Genomic DNA, 24,375 nt, shown 5'->3' with positions numbered 1-24,375 from the left:
ACTAATATTAGATTTATTAGTTCTCTATATATTTACAGCATCTAATAATTAGAGCATCTTTATTAAAACACACAGTAAACTTACTTCATACATCTGTGGAAAAATATAAATATAAGATATATACTTATTTAAATTGATAATATAATGTGACAACTTCACTTATTATTAATAATCTTGATATTTTCATATATGTATTATATATAACCCAAAATGCTTTAAACATATTTTAATTTACTATATTATTGCATTATTATTCTATATTAGTTTATATTTTAAAAATATAATATAAGTTTAATTGCATATAATAATTATATAGAAAAGACAAGCATATCCCATATTATGGTGTGTTACATATATAAACTAATATGATATTCTTTAATCTGCTGATTAAAACAATACACTGTTATAATGGAAACAAAATTGGTAAATGCAATTTTTTTAAATAAAAATGTTTCCCTTTATATTTCTGGATGTTATAACGCCTATAAATTATCATTAACTTCATTTTAATAACAATTTCAATAATATATATTTTTATTAAATTTTAAAAATTTTATTAGTGCAAATTATTTATTGATGTTGACAAGCTTTTTACCAAGGGAAATATCAATGTAAATAAATTTAATAATTCTGACTCATATAAAAAATTTTGTCCTAAAGGAGGATGTAATACTAATTATGATAGACTTGGCGCCTTATGCGGTTATTTACTTGCAGAATTGCCAAAAAATTATGATAAGCAAAAGGGCGGTAATAATAATGGCAATCTAGATTATGAATACATTTATATGTGGCTAGCTGACAAATTTCTTAAGGTAAATAATGACTATTCCTTCAGTTTAAATGATTATTATGAGGAGCTTATAGTTAAACCTGGAGATAATTTTAGTTGGTGGGAAAAATTGGATGATAAAATGCTTTGGAAGGATAGTAATATTATTTTGATGGCTCGATTTTATTATTTACTTATGGATATATGTAATGCATTGTTGGAAAATGAAAAATCCGAATTTGACCTTAAAAGAATTGAGGGGATTGATAAGAAATGCCATATAACCTATCATTTCCTTAAACAGCGGGTTTCTAGATGTAGTCCATATGCTCAATTATTAGTTGATTTAAAAAAAACATATGATGAATATAAAATCTTAGTTAATAAGAAAATTGAACAAGGTAAACATGGTAAAATAAAATTTTCAGATTTTCCTTCAATATCTAATTATAAATATAGTCCGCCAGAATTGGAATTTGAAAGTAGTGGGTGTAAAAGAGTGCATTTATTTTTTCAGAAACATGGCACAAAATATAAACCAAAAAGCATAATGGGGGTATTCAAATCTTCATCAAATGGCAAAGAAAAACATAAAGGACCTAAAAAGGAACCGCAGAAACCTACTAATAATGATACGAACTCATCTACTAAAAATAATACTCAGCAACCTGCTAAAGAGGAAACAATACAATCTATTAAAAAGGAAAGTCAACCATCAGAACCTAAAGCACCAGAGCCTAAAATATCAGATATTTCACAAAAAAGTGATTCACAAGTTCAAATATTGCCAAAAATTTCACAAGAGATTCAAGAAGTGCCACAAAATAATAACCATGCTTCAGTAGATGCTAAAGACACATCAAAAGATGTGGAAAGTATATCAGAAAATCATGCAAATAAACCCGAAATCGTAAAAAATAGATCAAAAAGGGATTTATCATTATCAGAGACTCCTCAAATACGGGAATATAATGCACCGCTATCTCCACCGCCAGAGTCAACTAATGAAAAAATACCAGTAAAATCTGAGAATATTGCAGTGGAATCTACGAATAAAACAATAGAACCTACGAATATAACAGGAGATTTAAGTGATAACTTACCAGATACTGAGAGTGGGTCAGCAAAAAGAACGAAACGGAGTGCATCACAAGACAATTCAGAGAATCAAAAAGAAACCACTAAAACAGAAAACACAGATTCCTCATCAACACAATCAAAAGATACACAAGAATCGTCGGATTCCAATAAAGAATTAAATATTAAGAAAGTTATAGATTATTCTGTAGATTTTTTCCGAACATATAGTTCACTATTTAATGATGTCGTTAATAAAATTGAAGATCATATACAAGAAATAGTGGTGTCTAAGATTAATGATATTATTGAAAAAATTCACAAATATCAACAAATTATACAAAAAGTAGGTTCTACAATTGGCCAAATTCAAATCTTAAATGACCACCAAAATGGATCTGAAAAATCACCAGATACCCAGAATGAAGTAGGAAGCACCAAAGGTAATGCAAACCCTGGAATAAATAATATAAAATATTCAACAGCTGACACAAGTAGTGAGCAAAAAAACCTAGGCACTAAACAAAGAACCCCAAATGGTGCATCAGCAGATCATAGTATTGAATCAGGAAGTCCAGGTGTTGGATTCAATAGTTTAGGGGAAGTGGAAAATGCATCTAAGCAAGGAGAAGCAAATCCGCCAGCAACTAAATCATATTTACCACCATCTCAATCATCATCACCATCAGCTACACCATCAAACGCACAAGAATCATCTCCAAAACGAGTACTACAACCATCCATAACTTTATCACCTTTAGCGCATGGAACAACTACAACAATACCAATAACTGAATTTGTATCAACAGGTGAACAGGCTGAGACATCTATGTCATCAATAGAAATCACATTTCCTGGACAAAATGGTGGTTCAAACAAAAAATCTCGAAGAAAGAGATCAGCCGCTTCTGGAAGTTCAACAAGTATTCTACCAAGTATATCAGAATCGAAACAAGAAACACTATCAAGCACAACTGTAGCTGACGTTAAAATGGACGAAAAACCATCAATATGGTGTATAGGATCAAATAAAAAATGTGACATAATAGGTATTGGTATTATAGGCATTTCAATATTTGTTTTTTTAGCATTTATGTTTAAGGTAAATAATATGCAACTATTAAATATATCATTTTTTAATTTTTTCGCAAATGCATAATTACGCTATAAAAAATATATTATATTTATTTTGTTTTTATTTTAGTATTTATCATTTGGATCGAGAAAAAAATCGAAGAAAAAAAAAATCACAAAAAAAGTTATAAATTTGGTTGATGGAAGGAAAATGGAAAAAACATTTATAAAATCAATTGATAGGGAAAAAAAATCGAATATAATTATAAATTCAGGTGATAATAAAAAAATAGCGAAGATAATTATGAATTATGATGATACGAACAAACCAATAAAAATGGCGATAAATCCATGGGATGAAAAACAAAAGACATATATAACTATAAATTCAGATGATAATATCAAGCCAATAAAAAAGGCGATAGATCCATGGGATGAAAAACAAATGACACATATAACTATAAATTCAGAACATACAAAAAAATATACAAAATCAGTTATAAATTCAAGCGATAGAAAAAAGACGAAAATAATTGCAAATTCAGTTAATGAGAAAATATCATTATTAAATATATACAAATTTATGAAAGCCGATCCTATGCCATTTATTAATTTGCTTTTTTTGTTAATTTTTTTTGTCTACAAAAGAAAAAGAAACACTATAGAATGATAAATATGTAAGGGGCCTTATAGCATATTTTCCATAAGTTATAATACTTCCATTTAATTCATTCATATATATTAAATGCGGAATATTATAACTTCACATTTTATATTTTATTGCTAATTTTTGGATATCTATATATAAGACATGCTAGCCCATAGCTATATTGAATTATGAATAACGCAATATGTTTCTTTACTTTATGAAACATTTTATTTAGTAAAATATATTATTTTTGTCACTATTATTTTGATTTAAATTATAATGTTCCAACCAAACTATATAGTAATCTTATATATGAAGCTATAAATTATAATTAGATTCATTTGAAATAATTGCCTACAGTATAATATATCTTCAGGTCAATATGTGTTTTTAAGATTAATTAAACACGTTAAAATATATAATAAATAGTCATAAAATATAGATGCATGGAATATCGATCGAGATTCGACAATACAACGATATCTATAAAAGATGTTTTATGCATCTAACATTTTTAATAATACAATAAAAATTGAACATATATACAATATTTTTTAAGTTTTATAGCTTTGAGGTATAAATAAATTAAATTTAAATAGTTAAAAAACAAAATATAAGTATATTAATAAGACTTCATAGCACATTATGCTTTAATAATTATAAATAATATGATAGATAGAACTAGAGTTATTATTATGTACTTATGCATATAAAATAGTAAAATACATTACCAATAACTATTATTTAAATATTGTTTTTTTTGTGAAAAATTCATATAATTAAATGTTAATTTATCGAAAAGGCAAATAATAATTAATTTTATTTGAAATAATAATATTTATATTAAGATATTATATATATGCAAGCTTATATATTTATATTTTAAATCTATTGTTATTATGAAATAATATATACGTTATAAAACGTTATAGTTTAAAACAATGAAGCAAGGTGAATTACTAATTTGTTTAAAGTATTTCTCTTGAGTCATTAATTATCTCATTGTAGCATACAATGGTATATCAAAAATAACAATAATATTAATCATAATGGATTAGTAGGCTACTAAGTAAGAAGAATATATTATATTTATTTGATACACTATATGGGTATAAATCCATTATATACATTCTTAAAGGTATGATAAGGTTAAAATTGTGCGTACAAAAGATCGTATGAAATATTATAATTTTTAGCTAAGTATACTTTATTATGGTGTCATGATCTTAAAGTTGCTAATCAATATAATATTAACAATTTCATAACATTCATTAAAAATAATATTTTTACATTATAAACTAACTAATATAATAATATAAAATATTCAATACATAATATATTTTAGTTTATAAGTATAAAGGTATATTTAAAATGGTAACTCATATTGCTTCTCGAATTAATTATTACTCTAAACAAGGTATGAACACAATTATAAAATTAAAAATTAATATATTTAAATTACATTTATTTGATTTAATATTTAAAATATATTTCTTGATCATTTATATATTAATGGATCATAATAATGAAAATAATAATATGCATTATATATACAAACTATTCTCCAAAAACGAATCAATTTCCATGATCCATTTTAATTGTAATAGGCCGATTAATCTAATTTGTATATTATGGTTTTTAAATTTTAAAAATTAAATAATATATGCACCCAAAACTATTGATTAATTATATTAATATATAAGGAAATTTTAGGAAATAAACAAGGTTATTGTATATTCTAAAATGGGCTTATAATGTATATATTGATTAAATATAAATGCATCCAATATATCATTTAATTAGAAAAAATATATTGATTTATTTATTAAATATTATAATTTAAACAAAAATATGTCTTTTCATTATTGGAAATAATATTAAAGATCAACATGTCACGAGGAATAATAACTTGTATAAGTGCATTATGGGTGTCTAATGATGAGACACAATCATGTTATGAACAATTCGGGTAGCAATTTATGTTTGGTTCTTTAAATATTTATACTAATACAATCATTTTAAATTAATTTATTATAAAAACAAAAAAATACATTTTTATTTTCTATGTAAAAACGTATAATAATTAGGAGATATACTTTATTTAAACTATTACAAGGTTATAAAAATTGTGTAATAGACTAATCTGAATATTGACAATAATATTATATATTTCTTTATTTTTGCTATTATATGATTAAGCATGCTTGAACATATTACATATTAAGGGAATTTGGCTAAATAGACATAAATGAAATTTAATATTCTTTTTAACCACATTTATTATTATTTTACATTAATCCAATTGTTATAAACAGTAAGTATATGCTTAATCATATATATATTATATATATGTGCAAGTAACACATATTTATTTACATGTAATGTTTTTATGTTTTATTTAAGATTAGTCTAGTGGAAATTAATCCTAATATTTGAATTAAATTCCATTATAATGTCTAAGGAATTGGTATATATATTGTTTAAATAAAATATGGTCTTCACATGTGATTCATATGTTCAATTGCCTATAAATTATATTAATTTTCATTTTAATAACATTTATATTAATACATTTTTTTTAATTCTTAAAATATATTCGTAGTGTAAAGCAATTAATGAGGCTGACGAGAAAATTGTCTTAGATCTAGAATCTAAAGACTATATGTTTAAGGATAAGATCCTCGAAGCTTTTTGTCCTGCCAAGAAAAATGGAGGAAAGAGAGAATGTGATAGTAATGGACTAAAAGTTGCCTCTGCTTTCATAGCATTGCTAAAATATTTTAAGAGTATTGATGATTACGAGGATAATTTAAAAAATGATAAACTTGCTGAATACGCTATTTTGTGGTTAAATTATAAAATCAGGCAAAATAAGAAGATAGAAGCTGGAATAAATGATATTTATGACATGATTACAACAAATGAGTGGTTTACTGAACACCGTCAGGACACAGATAAAAAAAAAGATATGATGAAATTTTTTTATACATATTTGAACAATCTTTATGCGTTACTTAAAGGAATATGTGATACAATTAATAAATGTAGTGAGTCTTCAAGCACCAATGAATGCATAAAATCTGCTGAAAGATGTGTTAGCTTGTATCAATACTGTGTTAACAATTGCCCTTGGAAAAGGAATTATAATTTATATTGTAGTGTATTGTCACATTTGAAAAGTGATTATGATAAATTTAGAGAAAATCATAATAATCTCCCAGAAATGAAGCTTCCAAATGGAATAGAAAGTTGTGATAGCTTATGTGAAAAAAAAAAGCAAGAATCCGAGTCTAAGAAGCAGACAAGTGAACAACCAGAACAAGTTACAACCTCCGAAGATAGCTTACCAGTTCGATCACAAATCAAATTAGCTGATAGTCGAGAAGAACCACAAAGTAGCATAAGCGTCCAAATGGATAAATCAAATTCTATAACACCTCAATCAGTAATACCCACAAGTATAAATAATGGAAATAAACTACCCTACATTGCAGTTCCATTTATTTTAATACCCATTATTTTAGTAATTTCATATAAGGTAAGTATTACAATTCAAAAATATAAATTTAAAAAATATACATTATAACATATTTTTTGAGTGTATAAAAAGGCAAATAATTATATATTTTTATTTTTATGTTAGTTTTTAGCACCTGCATGGCGAAAAAGGATGAAAAAAAAAAACATGAAAAAGATTATAAATTTGTGTGACAAAAAGAAAGCCAAAAATGGCGTTACAAATGTATTCATCGAAAAGAACCAATTGGAATAATTATAAATTTCATTGATGAAAAATGGGGTTATTAAATATATACAAACACATACAGGATCATCCTGTACCATTTATTTTTTTATTAAGGCGAAAAGCGAGATACACCATTAAGAAATTGATAAGGTTTTAGAGTTGTGGTTTTTCATTATTCGGTTAGATTTATTACAAAATATAATAGGAACCAATTTAGGAAAATAGGACTGTATTCTTGTAGAAGAAATGCTTTTAATTTATTTATTATGTAATAATAGTAATAATATTAGTATGTATTTGTTCTTCCACATTTTATGTAAATGTAATTGCGTATATATTTATATAATTTTTTTTATTATATTAACTTTTTAAAACTTTGAAGATGTAAAAAAAATATATATCATTATTATAAAGTAAGGGTTCAGGTTTAAAGATGTGTTTGGGAAATTCGTATAATGTGTCAGAGTTTTGTACTATGGGATATATGTTTTGGGTTGTGATTATATTTTTATTAAATTGTTTATAATTTGATCATATTTATTTGTCAATAAATGTTGATTAAATATATGTACCACCTCTGTATGTTTAATTCTGAAACGAAATCCAAATATGCAGCTCCAAATGATTGTATCCATTAATATGAAATGGGTCATATAGCATATATTACCATAAAGTATAATATATATATCTTTAGATTATAATAAAATTCATTTTGAATATACATATTAATATTAATACGTGTGTTTTAAAGTTAATTAAAGATATTACAATATATAATAGATAGCCATAAAAAATATATGCATGGAATATTGATCGATAATCGACAATACAACGATATCTATAAAAGATGTTTTATGCATCTAACATTTTTAATAACACAATAAAAATTGAACTACATATACAATATTTTAAGTTTTATAATTTTGAGGTATAAACAAATTATATTTAAAATGGTTAAAAGATAAAATATAAATATAATAATAAATTTTCATATCATATTCTTCTTTAATAATTATAACTAATATTAAAATTGTTATTTATTGTAAAAATTTCATATAATTAAATACTAGTATTAATTTTATCGAAAACGCACATAATAATAATTTTTTTTAACTAATAATATATATATTAGGATATCATATATATACAAACTCTCAATTTTATAATTTAAATATAGTGCTATTATGAAATGATATATATGCTCTAAAATGTTATGCATTTCAACAATGGAACAAGGGATATTATTAATTGGTCTAAAGTATTCCTTTTAGTGCATTAATTATCTCATTGTAGCATACAGTGATATATCAGTAACAATAATAATAATAATAATAATAATAATCATAATGGATTAGTATATTACTAAATCCGAAAAGTATATTATGTTTATTTGATATGCTATATGGATATAAATTCATTATATATATTCTTAAATATATGATAAGATTATAACTGTACGTACAAAAGATCGTATGAAATGTTACAATTTTTAGCTATGTATACTTTATTATGGTGTCATGATCTTAAAGTTGCTAATCAATATAATATTAACAATTTCATAATATTCGTTAAAAATAATATTTTTGCATTATAAACTAACTAATATAATAATATAAAATATTCAATACATAATATATTTTAGTTTATAAGTATAAAGATATATTTAAAATGGTAACACATGCTATATTGCTTTTCAAATTAATTCATTATTCTAAACAATATATGAATACAATCCTAAAATTAAAAATTACAATATTTAAATTGCATTTATTTGATTTAATATTTAAAATGTATTTCTTGATCATTTATATATTAAATAGGTCATAAGGATGAAAATATAATATGCATTTTATATATACTAACTATTACCCAAAATGAATCAATTTCCATGATCTATTTTAATTGTAATAGGTCGATTAACCTAATTTGCATATTATGTTTTTTTAATATTAAAAATTATATAATATATGCACCAAAAAATATTGATTAATTCTATTTATATATAAGGAAATGCTAGGAAATAAGCAAGGTCATTATACATTTTAAAATGGGCTTATAATATATATTGATTAAATATAAATGCACCCAATATACCATTTAATTAGAAAAAATATATTGATTTATTTATTAAATATTATAATTTAAACAAAAAAATGTCTTTTCATTTATTGGAAATAATATTAAAGATCAATATGCCACGAGGAATAGTAACTTATATAAGTCATTAAGGGTGTCTAATGATGAGACACAATCATGTTTTGAACAATTCGGGTAGCAATTTATGTTTGGTTCTTTAAATATTTATACTAATACAATCATTTTAAATTAATTTATTATAAAAGCAAAAAAATACATTTTTATAATCCATGTGAAAATATATAATAATTAGGAGATATACTTTATTTAAACTATTACAAGGTTATAAAGCTATGTAATAGGAATATTCTGAATATTGACAAAAATATTATATATTTGTTTATTTTTTATATTATATGATTAGAATGTTTGAACATATTACATATTAAGGGAATTTAGCTAAATAGACATAAAGAAATTTAATATTCTTTTTAACCACATTTATTATTATTTTATATTAATTCAATTGTTAAAAATAGTAAGTATATGCTTAATCACATATATATTTACAAGTAACACATATTTGTTTAGGTGTAATATTTATAATTAAATTCTATTATAATGTCTAAGGGAGTGGTATATAAATTTTTTAAATAAAATATGCTTTTCACATGTTATTCATATGTTGAGTTGCCTATAAATTATATTAATTTTCATTTTAATAGCATTTATATTAATACATTCTTTTCTTTAATTCGTAAATATATTCGTAGTGTGAACAAATTAATTTTGTCGATGAGAATATTGTCTTCGATCAAAAAAATAAAAAGTATACGTATAAGGATAAGATCTTCGAAACTTATTGTTCTCCCAGTAGAAATGGAGAAAAAGGACAATGTGATAATGATGGTGAATTGCTCAGCTCTGCTTTTATAGCATTGCTAAAAAATTTTGAGAATGTTGATGAGAACAAATTAGAAAGTGATAAACTTGCTCAATACGCTATTTTATGGTTTAGTTCTAAAATTAAGGAAAATACGAAGGCAGGACATGGAATAAATGATATTTACAACACCTTTATAAAAAATAATAGTTGGTTTAGTGAACATAGTAAATCCATAGAAAAAAAAAAAGATATGATGAATTTTCATTCTATATACTTGACCAATCTTTATAAATTCCTTAAAGGAATATGTGAAACAATTAATATATGTAATGACCCTTCAAAGACCAGTGAATGCATAAAATCTGCTAACAAATGTGCTGATTCGTATCGTACATGTATGAATAGTTTTCCCTGGGGAGAGCTTTGTAGTCCATATTGTAGTGTATTGTCAAATTTAAAAAAAGATTATGAAAATTTTCGAGAAGCTAATATTAATAAAAAGGATCTTCCAGAATTGAAGCCGCCAGAAGGAAGAGAAAATTGTGAGAATTATTGCAAATCTTTAACACAAATATTGAATGGTAAGGAATCGGCAATTGGAGGAACAAAACAAGTTACGACCCACAAAATTGGTTTACTAGGTCAACTAAGAATCCTCACAGGTATAAATAATGGAAATAAGCTACCCTATATTGCAATTCCATTTATTTTAATACCCATTATTTTAGGAATTTCATATAAGGTAAGTATTACAATTCAAAAAAATAAATTTAAAAAATATGCATTACAACATATTTTTTGAGTGTATAAAAGGCAAATAATTATATATTTTTATTTTTATGTTAGTATATAACATATAGACAGCGAAAAAAGCTGAATTCAAAAAAAAAATATGCAAACGATTATAAATTTGTGTAATGAAGATAAAACAAAAAAGGGCACTACAAATGAATTCATCGAAAAGACCCAATCAGAATAATTATAAATTACATTGATGAAAAATGGGATTATTAAATATATACAAACACATACAGGATAATTCTGTATCATTTATTTTTTTATATTTTTTGTTTATAAAAGAAAAAACAATTATTTATATGACAAATTTAATTAACGACTTTTATTTGGGGGTTCAGATTCTATGAGCCTGATTTAAAAACTCTATATAAGTATTAAAATTATAAATATGTAAATTTTTTTATTACTATTATTATGCGTAACTAAAATCATAATTATAATTTAAAAACATATTTATATAATTATAAGAATACAAGCATCACTAACATAATGAATGAATAAAAAATATAAACAATGCCCCACTGAATATCTATTATATGCTACATACAATTGTTTTCTATAAATATTAGTAACAAATTATAAAAAATATAATAGTATTCTCTGCAAAGATATATAAATATATGTTTTATTGAATAAATAATAAATCAATGATACATAGCAGTGTATTATAAAGGTATCAACGTTACATATTTTGTTAAATATACATTTGAGGATACACTGTTTTATATTTAAAAAACCTGGATCGATGGAGAAAGGGTTAAAGACTCAATTCATGTTAAATGTCTTTTTATAATTCCATATTATCATGTATTATTTTATCAGTGCTTAGTAAATCATCATTTTTTAAAAATAAAATAGCATTATTTTATCATAGAATTAGCAAAATATATAATTTTTAATAAATCATTTAATGCATATACATTGACAACAATAACAATAGAATATAAGATAAAATGAACAATATAAAACATATAGCGAATATTTATCTAAATTTATATATTAAAAGAACAAATATATTTTACTCGTCGCCTCTTAAATATAATATAACAACCTAATTACACATAGTTTTATATTATACTTAAAGTTTTCATCAATAGTTATTTATTTTTTATGCATTTAATATTTACTATGTATTATTTTAAAAATAATATGCATTCGAAGAATTATTTAAGATTATAAATAGCTAAATAAATATGGGTTCAGTACTAATTGGTGTTATAAACCGTAGAAAAGATGCTCAGAACATATTATAAAATTGCACAATACGGCAATTTTCTAAATTGAGTACATAGGAATAAAAATAAAGTTATAGGTATATTAGAATGGATCATGAATTTATCTATATTAAATAAAAATAAATAAATTTATACAATTTGCATAGAAAATGAAACGTGTAACTTATTTGAAAATACTATAATCTTAAAATACACAAAGTAATAAATATAATTATTTTGAGAATGAATATCAAGACGTATTCGCATACTATATACAATAGATTTATTTAATAAACAAATCACGCTAAAAATTAATATACTCGATATTTAAAAAAAATATAGTGGTCTTTGAACTTTGGAATATACTAAAAATGCAAGCTATTTGTTTCGCTTGGTTATTAAGAATATAATTATTTTTTCATTTGTATATTAAATTTACACAACCTTTATATTGCTATCTGTATTTATAAAAAAATTACGTTTAATTTAAGAAACAATAAGCTAAATTATGTGCAATATATTAATACATGCTAATATAATTTTTTTTTGAAGTATTAATGCGATATAAGAAAAGAGAAAAATTTATATTCTCCAAAAATCTCAAAATTTTTTTGAAATAATAAGTTATTAAAATATGTAACCAAATTGTTTCGACGTAAATGATTTTTATGAATCGAGGTCGAATTTTTCGATAAATATAAGACAGCAATTATGAAGAAGAAAAAATATATACTAAAAAAATTATAGATATTGGTGAAACGAATTACAAATATAGCAATATATTATCCAAATTAAAATATATTGAGCATGATATTGAAAGGTTAAATCGTGAATTACAAGCAAATTCAAAATATCGAAAAAACCAAACGATAATAATGAGGGATATGAATCAGTAGTGGAACCAAATGTGGATAAAATGCCAACAAGTATGCCCTCATCTTCCCTTTTATCGAGTGGTGGAAGTTTAATAGATGTCAGACATAGTGAAAATAACTCGGATATACGTACTGAGATTTCTAAATTTACATCTAATCAGGCTATTTCAAGAACTAGTTTTGGCACAACCGAGAAATTTTCAGTTTTTAATGAAACGTTCAGCGGCTTCATGAATAATGCAATACTCATCGCAGTTGTATTCTTGTTTTTATTGTTAGGAGGTTTAGCAATATCATTTATTTTTTTATTAAGGCGAAAAGCGAAATACACCATTAAGAAATTTATCAAGCTTTAGGGTTGTGGTTTTTCATTATTCGGTTAGATTTATTACAAAATATAATAGGAACCAATTTAGGAAAATAGGACTGTATTCTTGTAGAAGAAATGCTTTTAATTTATTTATTATGTAATAATAGTAATAATATTAGTATGTATTTGTTCTTCCACATTTTATGTAAATGTAATTGCGTATATATTTATATAATTTTTTTTATTATATTAACTTTTTAAAACTTTGAAGATGTAAAAAAAATATATATCATTATTATAAAGTAAGGGTTCAGATTTAAAGGTGTATTTTTGGAAACTCGTATTTGGGTCAGAGTTGTGTACTATGGGAACTATATTTTGGGTTATGATTATATTTTTATTAAATTGTTTATAATTTGATAATATTTATTTGTCTATAAATGTTGATTAAATATATGTACCATCTCTGTATGTTTAATCCCGAAATGAAATCCAAATACGCAGCCAAAAAAGGGGCATAACCACAATATGAAAGGGGTCACATAGCATATATTTCCATAAAGTATAATATATACCTTTAGATTATAATAAAATTCATTTTGAATATACATATTAATATGAATACGTGTGTTTTAAAGTTAATTAAAGATATTACAATATATAATAGATAGCCATAAACTATAGATGCATGAAATATTGATCGAGATTCGACAATACAACGATATCTATAAAAGATGTTTTATGCATCTAACATTTTTAATAACATAATAAAAATTGAACAATATATACAATATTTAAGTTTTATAATTCTGATGTATAAATAAATTATATTTTAAAATGGTTAAAAGATAAAATATAAATATATTAATAAATTTTCATATCATATTCTTCTTTAATAATTATAACTAATATTAAAATATTTTTTTATTGTAAAAATTTCATATAATTAAATACTAGTATTAATTTTATCGAAAACGCACATAATAATAAATTTTATTTGAACTAATAATATATATATTAGGATATCATATATATGCAAATTCTCAATTTTATAATTTAAATATATTGTTATTACGAAATAATATATATGCTATAAAATGTTATGCATTGCAACAATGGAACAGGGAATATTATTAATTGGTCTAAAGTATTCCTTTTAGTGCATTCATTATCTCATTGTAGCATACAGTGATATATCAGTAACAATAATAATAATAATCATAATGGATTAGTATGCTACTAAACACGAAAATATATATTATACTTATTTGATACGCTATATGGATATAAATTCATTATATATATTCTTAAATATATGATAAGATTATAACTGTACGTACAAAAGATCGTATGAAATATTACAATTTTTAGCTAAGTATACTTTTAATGTACTAATATTAGAATTAACGCTATCAAGCAAAATAATAATAATAATTCCATATGTTCGTTAAAAATAATATTTTTACATTATAAAATAACTAATATGATATTATAAAATATTCAATACAAAATATATTTTAGGTTATAAGTATAAAAGTATATTTAAAATGGTAACACATGTTATATTGCTTTTCAAATTAATTCATTATCCTAAACAAATATGAACGCAATTATAAAATTAAAAAATAATATATTTAAATTACATTTATTTGATTTAATATTTAAAATATATTTCTTGATCATTTATATGTTAAATAGTTCATAAGGATGAAAAAATGATATACATATATATATACTAACAATTACTCCAGAATTAATCAATTTCCATAATTTATTTTAATTGTAATAGGTCGATTAACCTAATTTTCATATTATGTTTTTTTAATTTTAAAAATAAAATCATATATGCACCAAAAATTATTGATTAATTATATTTATATATAAGGAAATGCTAGGAAATAAGCAAGATTATTGTATATTTAAAAATGAGCTTATAATATATATATTGATTAAATATAAATGCACCAAATATATCATTTAATTAGAAAAAATCATATTGATTTATTTATTAAATATTATAATTTAAACAAAAAAATGTCTTTTCATTTATTGGAAATAATATTAAAGACCAATATGTCATGAGGAATAATAACTTATATAAGTGCATTAAGGGTGTCTAATGATGAGACACAATCATGTTTTGAACAATTCGGATAGCAATTTATGTTTGGTTATTTAAATATTTATACTAATACAATTTTTTAAATTATTTTATTTAAAAAACAAAAAAATATATTTTTATTTTCTATGTGAAAACGTATAACAATTAGGAGATATACTTTATTTAAACTATTACAAGGTTATAAAAATTGTGTAATAGACTAACCTGAATATTGACAATAATATTATATATTTGTTTATTTTTTCTATTATATGATTAAGCATGCTTGAACATGTTGCATATTAAGGGAATTTAGCTAAATAGACATAAATGAAATTTAATATTCTTTTTAACCACATTTATTATTATTTTACATTAATCCAATTGTTATAAACAGTAAGTATATGCTTAATCATATATATTTACAAGTAACACATATTTATTTAGGCGTAATATTTATAATTAAATGCCATTATAATGTCTGAGGAATTGGTATATAAATTTGTTAAATATAATATGTCTTCATATGTGATTAATATGCTGAATCGCCTATAAATTATATTAATTTTCATTTTAATAACATTTATATTAATACATTCTTTTCTTTAATTCGTAAATATATTCGTAGTGTGGAGCAATTAAATTTGTTGATGAAAATGTTGTCTTCGATAAAAATACTCAAAACTATACGTTTAAAGATGAGATATTCAAAGCTTTTTGTTCTCTCAGTGGAAAGGATGGAAAAGGAAAATGTGATACTAATAGGGAATTTCTCAACTCTGGTATTATGGGATTGCTAGAATATGTTAAGAGTATTGATGAGGAAGAGTTAGATGGTGATAAACTTGCTCAATACGCTATTTTATGGTTTAATTATAAAATTAGCCAAGATCAGAATATAGAGATTATAAGAGGTACTATGTATGAAATACTTAAACAAAATGATTGGTTTGGAGAACATAGTGAATCCATAGAAAAAATAAAAGATATGATGGGAATTCATTCTGAATATTTGAAGAGACTTTATAGATTACTTAAAGGAATATGTGAAACAATTAATACATGTAATGGCTCTTCAGACACCAATAAATGCATAGAAAGTGCTAAAAAATGTGTTGATTCGTATCATTCATGTATTATTCAATTTCCCTGGAAAGAGATTTGTAATCCATATTGTCGTGTGTTGTCAAATTTAAAAAAAGATTATGATAAATTTAGAGAAGCTAACAATAATAAAGATCAACTTCCAACTTTTACAATACCCGAAGGAGCAAAGAGCTGTGAAGAAACATGTGCAAAAAAATGGCAAGAACCAGAGGCTAAGGAACCGGCAATTGATGTTTCAGAAATAGGTACACCCCCCGGAATTAGTTTACCAGGCCTACCAGTAACCCCCACAAGTATAAACAATGGAAATAAACTACCCTACATCGCAGTCCCATTAATTTTAATACCCATTATTTTAGGAATTTCATATAAGGTAAGTATTACAATTCAAAAATATAAATTTAAAAAATATACATTACAACATATTTTTTGAGTGCATAAAAAGACAAATAATTATATATTTTTATTTTTATGTTAGTATTTAACACCCGTATGGCGAAAAAAGTCGAAAAGAAAAGCCATGAAAAAGATTATAAATTTGAGTGATCAAAAGAGAGCCTAAAATGGCGTTACAAATGCATTCATCGAAAAGAGCCAATTGGAATAATTATAAATTGGGTTGATGAAAAATGGGATTATTAAATATATACAAAAATATGCAGGATAATCCTGTACCATTTATTTTTTTATATTTTTTGTTTATAAAAGAAAAAACGATTATTTATATGAAAAATTTAATTAACGACTTTTATTTTGGGGTTCAGATTCTATGAACCTGATTTAAAAACTCTATATAAGTATTAAAATTATAAATATGTAAATTTTATTATTAATATAGGCAAATAAGTTCATATGTATAATTAAAAAAATATTTATATAATTATAATACTAAATGATCAACTATTATTATATATATAATGATGATGTTGTTGGGGTGGTTCACTTAATTTCCAATTATAAATTTATTTATATAATTCTAAGAATAAAAACATTACTAACATAATGAATGATTAAAAAATATTTTTTATAAAATCATATATTACTGAAAAAAATAATGAAATTTAAAAAAAATATAAACAATAGCCATGAATCCCTGTTATATGTTACATGCAATTGTTTTCTATAGATATTCAGTAAAAAATTTATATAAAATATAATGGTATTTTCTAACAGAAATATATAAATATTTGTTTTATTGAATGAATATTAAATCAATGGAATGTAATAGTGCATTATAAAGGTACCAATGTTACATATTTTGTTAAGGATACAATTGGGGATATACGGTTTTATATTTAAAAAAACTGGATCGATGGAGAATGGGTTAAAGACTCAATTCATGTTAAATGTCTTTTTATAATTCCATATTAGCATGCAATATATTATCAGCACTTAATAAATCATCGTTTTTTTAATATAAAATAGCATTATTTTATCATAGAATAACAAAATATAGAATTTTTAATAAATTATTTAATGCATATACACTGATAACTATAAAAATAGAATATAAGATAAAATTAACCCTGAGACCATGCAGCGAATATTTATCTAAATTTATATATTAAAAGAGCAAATATATAATATCTTTTTCCTCTTAAAGTGTAATATAGCAACACAATTCCACATCATTTTTTATTATACTTTAAAAATTGCATCAATACTTATTTATGTGTTATATATTTAGCATTTACTATCTATTATTTAAAAAATAATATGTATTTTAAAACGTATTTGAGCTTATAAATAACTCAATAAATACGGGTTCATTGCTAATTGTTGCTATAAATTGCAGAAAATATGCTCAGAATATATTATAAAATTGCCCAATAAGATAAATTTCTAAATTGAGATACATAGAAATAAAAATAAAGTTATTAGATATATTAAAATGGATCATGAATTTACCTATATTAAATAAAAATAATATAAATTTATGTAATTTGAATAGAAAATGGAGTATGTAACTTAATTTGAAATACTATAATTTTAGAACAAACTATTATATATTATAAGAAACAAGTATATAAAAATGTAATATATCTTATTAAATAACTATTTATATACTTTTAAGGAGCATAGTAATAATATAATTAATAATTTTTTAGGTTTATACAGTATTTAAGTTTTAGAAGGGTAATTATTAAAACATAAGATATAAATACATTCCTTTTATATATTTAAACATAATATAAGAAAACATGCTTTAATTTCATCGTAAAAAGATACCAATTTTTATAATAATGTTATACCAGATGTTAGTAAGAATAGTATTTTTTGTATAAAATGCATCATATATACATATGGCAAATGTGTGTTAATTAACCATCTATTTAAGATAATTTAGCTAATTGTCATAAAATAAGTAAATATGTTTAACTAAAGACAATTTCTATGTAAATAGATTAACCAAATGCAAAATATATTTTATCCAATATATATAAATATTGCCATCTCTCATAATCAGCAAATTATAACAGAATTTCATTATAATGTTTAAGGAAGTGGTATATAATTTTTTTAAATAAAATATGTTCTTCGCATGTAACTCATATGTTGGATCACCTATATGTTATATCAATTCTCATTTTAGTAGCATTTACATTAATATATGTTTTTCTTTAATTCGTAAAATATATTCGTAGTGTGAACACATTCACAAGATCGATACTTTAATTAAATTGGAAGTGACTGATGTATCATATGTTGAATATGATGACATGCTCAAATCTTATTGCCCCTTAAAGAAGAATTATAATACAATAGAGTGCTTTGGTTATGATGAAATAGTTAGTGCTGCTTTTATATTTTTTTTAGAAAATTTTAATAGCAGTAATGATGAGGAAAAATTCGAGGGGGATAAACTTGCTGAATATGCTATTTTATGGTTAAGTTATAAACTAAATCAAAACCCACAAAAAGGAATAACAACAGTATACGATTTGTATACTAAACATATAGAAAAAAATACGAATTATAATCAGAAAATAATTGATGATAGTGATGATAAGATTAGTAAAAAACATATAAATAAAAAACTAGAATTGATGAGTATGGAAATTAATGTTATATCTAAATTTTATGAAGCATTACAAATTTTATGTAATATGTATGATGAGGATAAAGAAAAAAATCCAGATTGCACAAAATGTTCGCAATATGCTGAAGAATTCGTTAAAAGTTTCAAAAAACTTAATGAAGATCCTAATGTTGCTAAAGATAGTCCATATTATCAAGTATGGCTTACTTTATCAAATGATTATGATAATTTAAAAAAGAAATGTGGCAATTGCCAATCTATCAATTTACCAACTCTTCCATCGATAAAACTCAAAAAAATTTCTCCACCAAATTCCGTAGAAAGTTATGGAAAAACTCCTATAGATAATTCTGTACACATTTCTGACGTTACAACATCAAATTCGTCGATAGCAAGCAAATTAATTCCAATTTTATTGATATTTTCAATACCAATTTTCTTGGGAATTGCTTATAAGGTAAATAATAAGGAATTTAAAATATAATATTAAAAACTTATTTTAGTGACTCCTTATATGTGATTATCAAAAAATGAATATACGATTACCATTTTTATATTAGTATTCATTATTTGGATTTGATAAACGAGTTCAAAGACAAAATTTTAGAGAAAAACTAAAAAAAATAAAGAAGAAACTGAATCATTATATATGATTCGAAGAGTAATAATTATTCCAGGAATAGTAATAATGATTGATATATGTTAAGAAACTGTCTATTTGGAAATAAATAATTTTTGACCATAATTTTTGATCACAATTTTTGGGTCTATAAGAATAATTAAATAATATAATCAATAAAATATAAAGTTATATATGTATAATTATTGTATTTTTGCATGATTTGTGTATATTTTTTATATGATTTTTATGTTGTGGATCAGGGTTAAGGTTGTGTTTATGGAACCCATATATGGGTTATGGTTAAGTACTAGATGTATTTAATTAAGTATAATTTTTAATAATTTGATAATATTTATTAGCTTAACGAATTGTTTTAAATATATATAGGAAATAAGTTATTAAAAATATGTATAGGAAAAATTATAATAATTGCATTTCGTATTAATATAACTTAATGATAAATGTGTTGAACTATGTATTTTTTATATTTATTGTTAATTTTGGGTAGATGGTATTGGGAGAATCGATCAAATGTCGGAATCGATACAGAAAAATAAATCCAAAGTATCGATTTGATTTTATAATATAACGTCGATTTAAATAATTTAATATTTATTATGAGAAATTGTGGGGAAAATGGAAGTAAGGAAAAAACATAAAAACATTTGTAAATTTAGTTGATAAGAAAATGAAATTAATTAATATAGAGAATGCTATTCAATCGACCCCGTCCCTTTATTAATTTATTTTTTTAATTATAAAAGGGAAAACATTATTTATATGCTAAATAAATAATAAGGATAAAAAGAATAATATGGACTTTATATATACTAACTATGATCCTAAAACTAATTTATATTCATGATTCATTTTAATTGTAGTAGCTTAATTAATTTAATTTGTGTGTTACACTTTTTTAATTTTACAAATTAGATAATATGTGCACTTGAAACTATTCATTATTATATTTATATATAAAGAAATGTTAGCACATAAGCAAAGTTATTACATATTATAGCGTATAATAATTAGAGAATGTGTTTTATTTAAAGATATTGAAATGTCAAACAAAATTATACAATGAAGCTATTCCAAATGTTATTAAGAATAGCGATATTTCGTATATGATAAAAATGTTTCAAAAAAATCGCAAAATAAGCATACTTACCTGAATTGCAACAAAACTTAATATAAGTTTTATTTAATTATATTATTGTATATTATTTTAAACTATTATTATTAAGAAAAATGCTAATAGTGTGTTTAACTATTGGCAATTTGACATATAAAGACAAATAATTGCATAAATTTTTTGGTGTAGTATATAAGTTTTATGTAAAAATAATATGATGTCAATCTACAGTTAAAAAACAAAATTCCATTACAATGGATCACAAACTAATGGTAAATAACCTTATTTTAAAATAAAACATATTTATCCTTAATTTTATTATGTTTAAATTATATTAAATTTTATTTGAATAAATTTTGAATTAATGTATATTTTTATAAATATTTCTTAGTGTAAATATCTTAATATAGCTGATAGTTATTTTAAAGGCGAAAATGTCAATACGAAGATAATTAACAAACACTCAACCATCAAATATTATTGCTATAATGGTGTTTGTAAAACAAATGAAGCTGGTATTAATGCTTTGGCCGCATATATATTTAAGCAATTCAAAGTATCAATAGAAGCAAATGAGTATAATAAATATGATGAATATTTATTGATGTGGCTAAGTGATAAATTATTTAAGATACATGACAAAAGCGAAGAAAAAGACAAAAAAATTACTTTAAATCAGGCTTATGAAGAGTATTTAGAGAAACATAAAGGAATATTTGATTATTGGATTTTTTTAAATATGCAGCAGGGTTTGAAAGAAGCGAATCTTAGGTATATGAGCGAATTTTATAAATTACTTGATAAAATATGTAAAACAATTACAGATTATGAAAAAAAACGTGACGAAATTACGAACCATATTACGAATTCTACCGAATGTTCTAATCAATATATATCAATTTATAATGATATTCATAAATGCCAATCATATCTTAATTTATTGAATAAATTAAAAGGTATATATGATGATTTTAGAAATTATGCTATTAAGGAAACTGATTCAAAGATTAATTTAGAAACTAATCTTAAAAAACTTACAAAACCAGATGGAGGAGAGATGAACGCAGTGAAAGGTTTTAAATCATATAACTTCAATAATTCAAAATGTAAATCCCTGCATAACAAAATTACAATGTCAAAACCAACGGACCCACCAGGATTACCACGTTCTTCGGAAGAAACACCATCATCTTCACAAAGCAGTACTGCATTAGAAAAAACTAAAACAGGAGAATTAAGTTCATCAAATGTACAAGACGATTCTAAAATTGATTTAAAGACTTCAGACAATAGTGAAGGAAATACAGGGGGTGCAAGTGGTGATACAGGACCATCAGTAGGTGGATCAGAAGATTCAAATGATGGGAAAGGAGATAAAGATAAGGGGGAATTAAATACAGATGATGGACAAGATGATAAAGAAGGATCAGGCAGTGAACAAGATGGATCAGATAGAGCTCCAGTAGAAAATGGAACTCAAAGTACGCTAGGGGATCTTTTTAATACTGAACCTTTAATTTTAAGTGTCTCATTTCAAGGTGTGGAGAAATTAAATGATGCAATTACTTCGTTTGAAATGATTAAGGAAAGAATTACAGAGAGCACAGATACTATTAAGAAATTATATAGTACATCTTTGACTAATTTAGAAAATACCTACTATAAATATAGTAATTTTTTTAAAGAAATTATTAATAGTATAAATACCGATTCTAATGAAGTAGATTCCCCTGGTGATTCAGATGATAATCAATCTGGATCAGGCGGTGAAGAGGATGAGCAATCACCACCCCAAAAAGATTCACCTCAAACATCATCTGGAATCCAAAATTCTGATAAAAGCGATCAAGGAGGTGAAAAAACGGTTGAAGATCAAGTGATTAAATCAGAAAATCCAGGAACCGAAACAAAAGGAAATGGAACAATAGGAATAGGTGATATATTTATATTCAAAGAATACAAAAAAATTGGAATTCCAATTATAGTTATTATAATATCCATTACTTTAGCTATTATGTACAAGGTAAATAAAAGAAAATTATGAAGTGTACTATTTTTAAAATATTTCCTCACTGTAAAATATTATTCATTTTTTATAATTTTATGTTAGTTTTTGGTATTTGACCGGAGAAAGAAATTAAAAAGAAAAAAAATGAAAAAAGTTCCAAGTTTGTTTGGTGTAAATAAAACGACATGAACAGTTATAAACTTAAGTGATAGAAGAAAGAAGATACAAATAATTATAAAATCATATAGTCAAAAAAAACACACATTAAAACTTATAAATTCCGTTTATGGGGAAAAGGTTCATTATTAAATATATACAAACTTATGCAAGATACCCTGCACCATTTATTAATTAATTTTTTTTGTTGATTTTTTTGTAGATTTTTTTGTGTTTTTGTAGATTTTTTTGTGATGTTTTTGTGATGTTTTTGTGATGTTTTTGTGATGTTTTTGTGATGTTTTTGTGATGTTTTTGTGATGTTTTTGTGATGTTTTTGTGATGTTTTTGTGATGTTTTTGTGATGTTTTTGTGATGTTTTTGTGATGTTTTTGTGATGTTTTTGTGATGTTTTTGTGATTTTTTGTGATTTTTTTGTTGATTTTTTTGTGATTTTTTTTGTTATTTTTTTTGTTATTTTTTTTGTTTATAAAAGAAAACGAGACACTATAGAATGATAAATTTAATTGTCTATATTTTTTGTAAAGTTGAAGGTTTGTGGTTATGATTATATTTTTATTAAATTGTTTATAATTTGATCATATATATTTGTCAATAAATGTTGATTAAATATATGTACCACCTCTGTATGTTTAATCCCGAAATGAAATCCAAATATGCAGCCCCAAATGACCGTATCCATTAATATGAAAGGGGTCACATAGCATATATT

General features: G+C 23.2%; 8 protein-coding genes across 8 annotated transcripts; all 8 read left to right on the top strand.

Moving 5' to 3' along the window:
• Positions 1–408: 408 nt before the first annotated feature.
• On the top strand, positions 409–3,593 carry PCHAS_0301400 (CIR protein; the record flags this gene model as incomplete). Its single annotated transcript, XM_016799322.1, has 3 exons — positions 409–423; positions 561–2,951; positions 3,054–3,593. 3 exons carry the CDS (start codon positions 409–411, stop codon positions 3,591–3,593), a joined length of 2,946 nt encoding a protein of 981 aa, XP_016653138.1.
• Positions 3,594–4,943: 1,350 nt separating this feature from the next.
• PCHAS_0301300 (conserved Plasmodium chabaudi protein, unknown function) lies at positions 4,944–5,228 on the top strand (the record flags this gene model as incomplete). Its single annotated transcript, XM_016799314.1, has 1 exon — positions 4,944–5,228. The coding sequence occupies one exon, from the start codon at positions 4,944–4,946 to the stop codon at positions 5,226–5,228; it is 285 nt and encodes a 94-aa protein (XP_016653137.1).
• A 796-nt stretch (positions 5,229–6,024) lies between these two features.
• Positions 6,025–7,344, top strand: PCHAS_0301200 (CIR protein; the record flags this gene model as incomplete). Its single annotated transcript, XM_016799307.1, has 3 exons — positions 6,025–6,039; positions 6,175–7,110; positions 7,216–7,344. The coding sequence occupies 3 exons, from the start codon at positions 6,025–6,027 to the stop codon at positions 7,342–7,344; spliced, it is 1,080 nt and encodes a 359-aa protein (XP_016653136.1).
• A 2,670-nt stretch (positions 7,345–10,014) lies between these two features.
• PCHAS_0301100 (CIR protein) lies at positions 10,015–11,197 on the top strand (the record flags this gene model as incomplete). The annotated part of the gene is made up of 3 exons (XM_016799298.1): positions 10,015–10,029; positions 10,167–11,021; positions 11,126–11,197. The coding sequence occupies 3 exons, from the start codon at positions 10,015–10,017 to the stop codon at positions 11,195–11,197; spliced, it is 942 nt and encodes a 313-aa protein (XP_016653135.1).
• A 2,022-nt stretch (positions 11,198–13,219) lies between these two features.
• PCHAS_0301000 (conserved Plasmodium chabaudi protein, unknown function) lies at positions 13,220–13,522 on the top strand (the record flags this gene model as incomplete). The annotated part of the gene is made up of 1 exon (XM_730458.2): positions 13,220–13,522. The coding sequence occupies one exon, from the start codon at positions 13,220–13,222 to the stop codon at positions 13,520–13,522; it is 303 nt and encodes a 100-aa protein (XP_735551.2).
• Positions 13,523–16,054: 2,532 nt separating this feature from the next.
• Positions 16,055–17,246, top strand: PCHAS_0300900 (CIR protein; the record flags this gene model as incomplete). Its single annotated transcript, XM_016799283.1, has 3 exons — positions 16,055–16,069; positions 16,206–17,057; positions 17,163–17,246. 3 exons carry the CDS (start codon positions 16,055–16,057, stop codon positions 17,244–17,246), a joined length of 951 nt encoding a protein of 316 aa, XP_016653134.1.
• Positions 17,247–19,176: 1,930 nt separating this feature from the next.
• On the top strand, positions 19,177–20,377 carry PCHAS_0300800 (CIR protein; the record flags this gene model as incomplete). The annotated part of the gene is made up of 3 exons (XM_016799276.1): positions 19,177–19,191; positions 19,330–20,181; positions 20,285–20,377. 3 exons carry the CDS (start codon positions 19,177–19,179, stop codon positions 20,375–20,377), a joined length of 960 nt encoding a protein of 319 aa, XP_016653133.1.
• A 1,355-nt stretch (positions 20,378–21,732) lies between these two features.
• PCHAS_0300700 (CIR protein) lies at positions 21,733–23,675 on the top strand (the record flags this gene model as incomplete). Its single annotated transcript, XM_016799267.1, has 3 exons — positions 21,733–21,750; positions 21,870–23,501; positions 23,589–23,675. The coding sequence occupies 3 exons, from the start codon at positions 21,733–21,735 to the stop codon at positions 23,673–23,675; spliced, it is 1,737 nt and encodes a 578-aa protein (XP_016653132.1).
• Between the last annotated feature and the right edge of the window lie 700 nt (positions 23,676–24,375).

The sequence above is a fragment of the Plasmodium chabaudi genome (genome assembly GCF_900002335.3).
Source record: "Plasmodium chabaudi chabaudi strain AS genome assembly, chromosome: 3".
In the NCBI taxonomy this organism is placed as follows: domain Eukaryota; phylum Apicomplexa; class Aconoidasida; order Haemosporida; family Plasmodiidae; genus Plasmodium; species Plasmodium chabaudi.
This window is presented reverse-complemented; position numbering and strand designations above follow the sequence as displayed.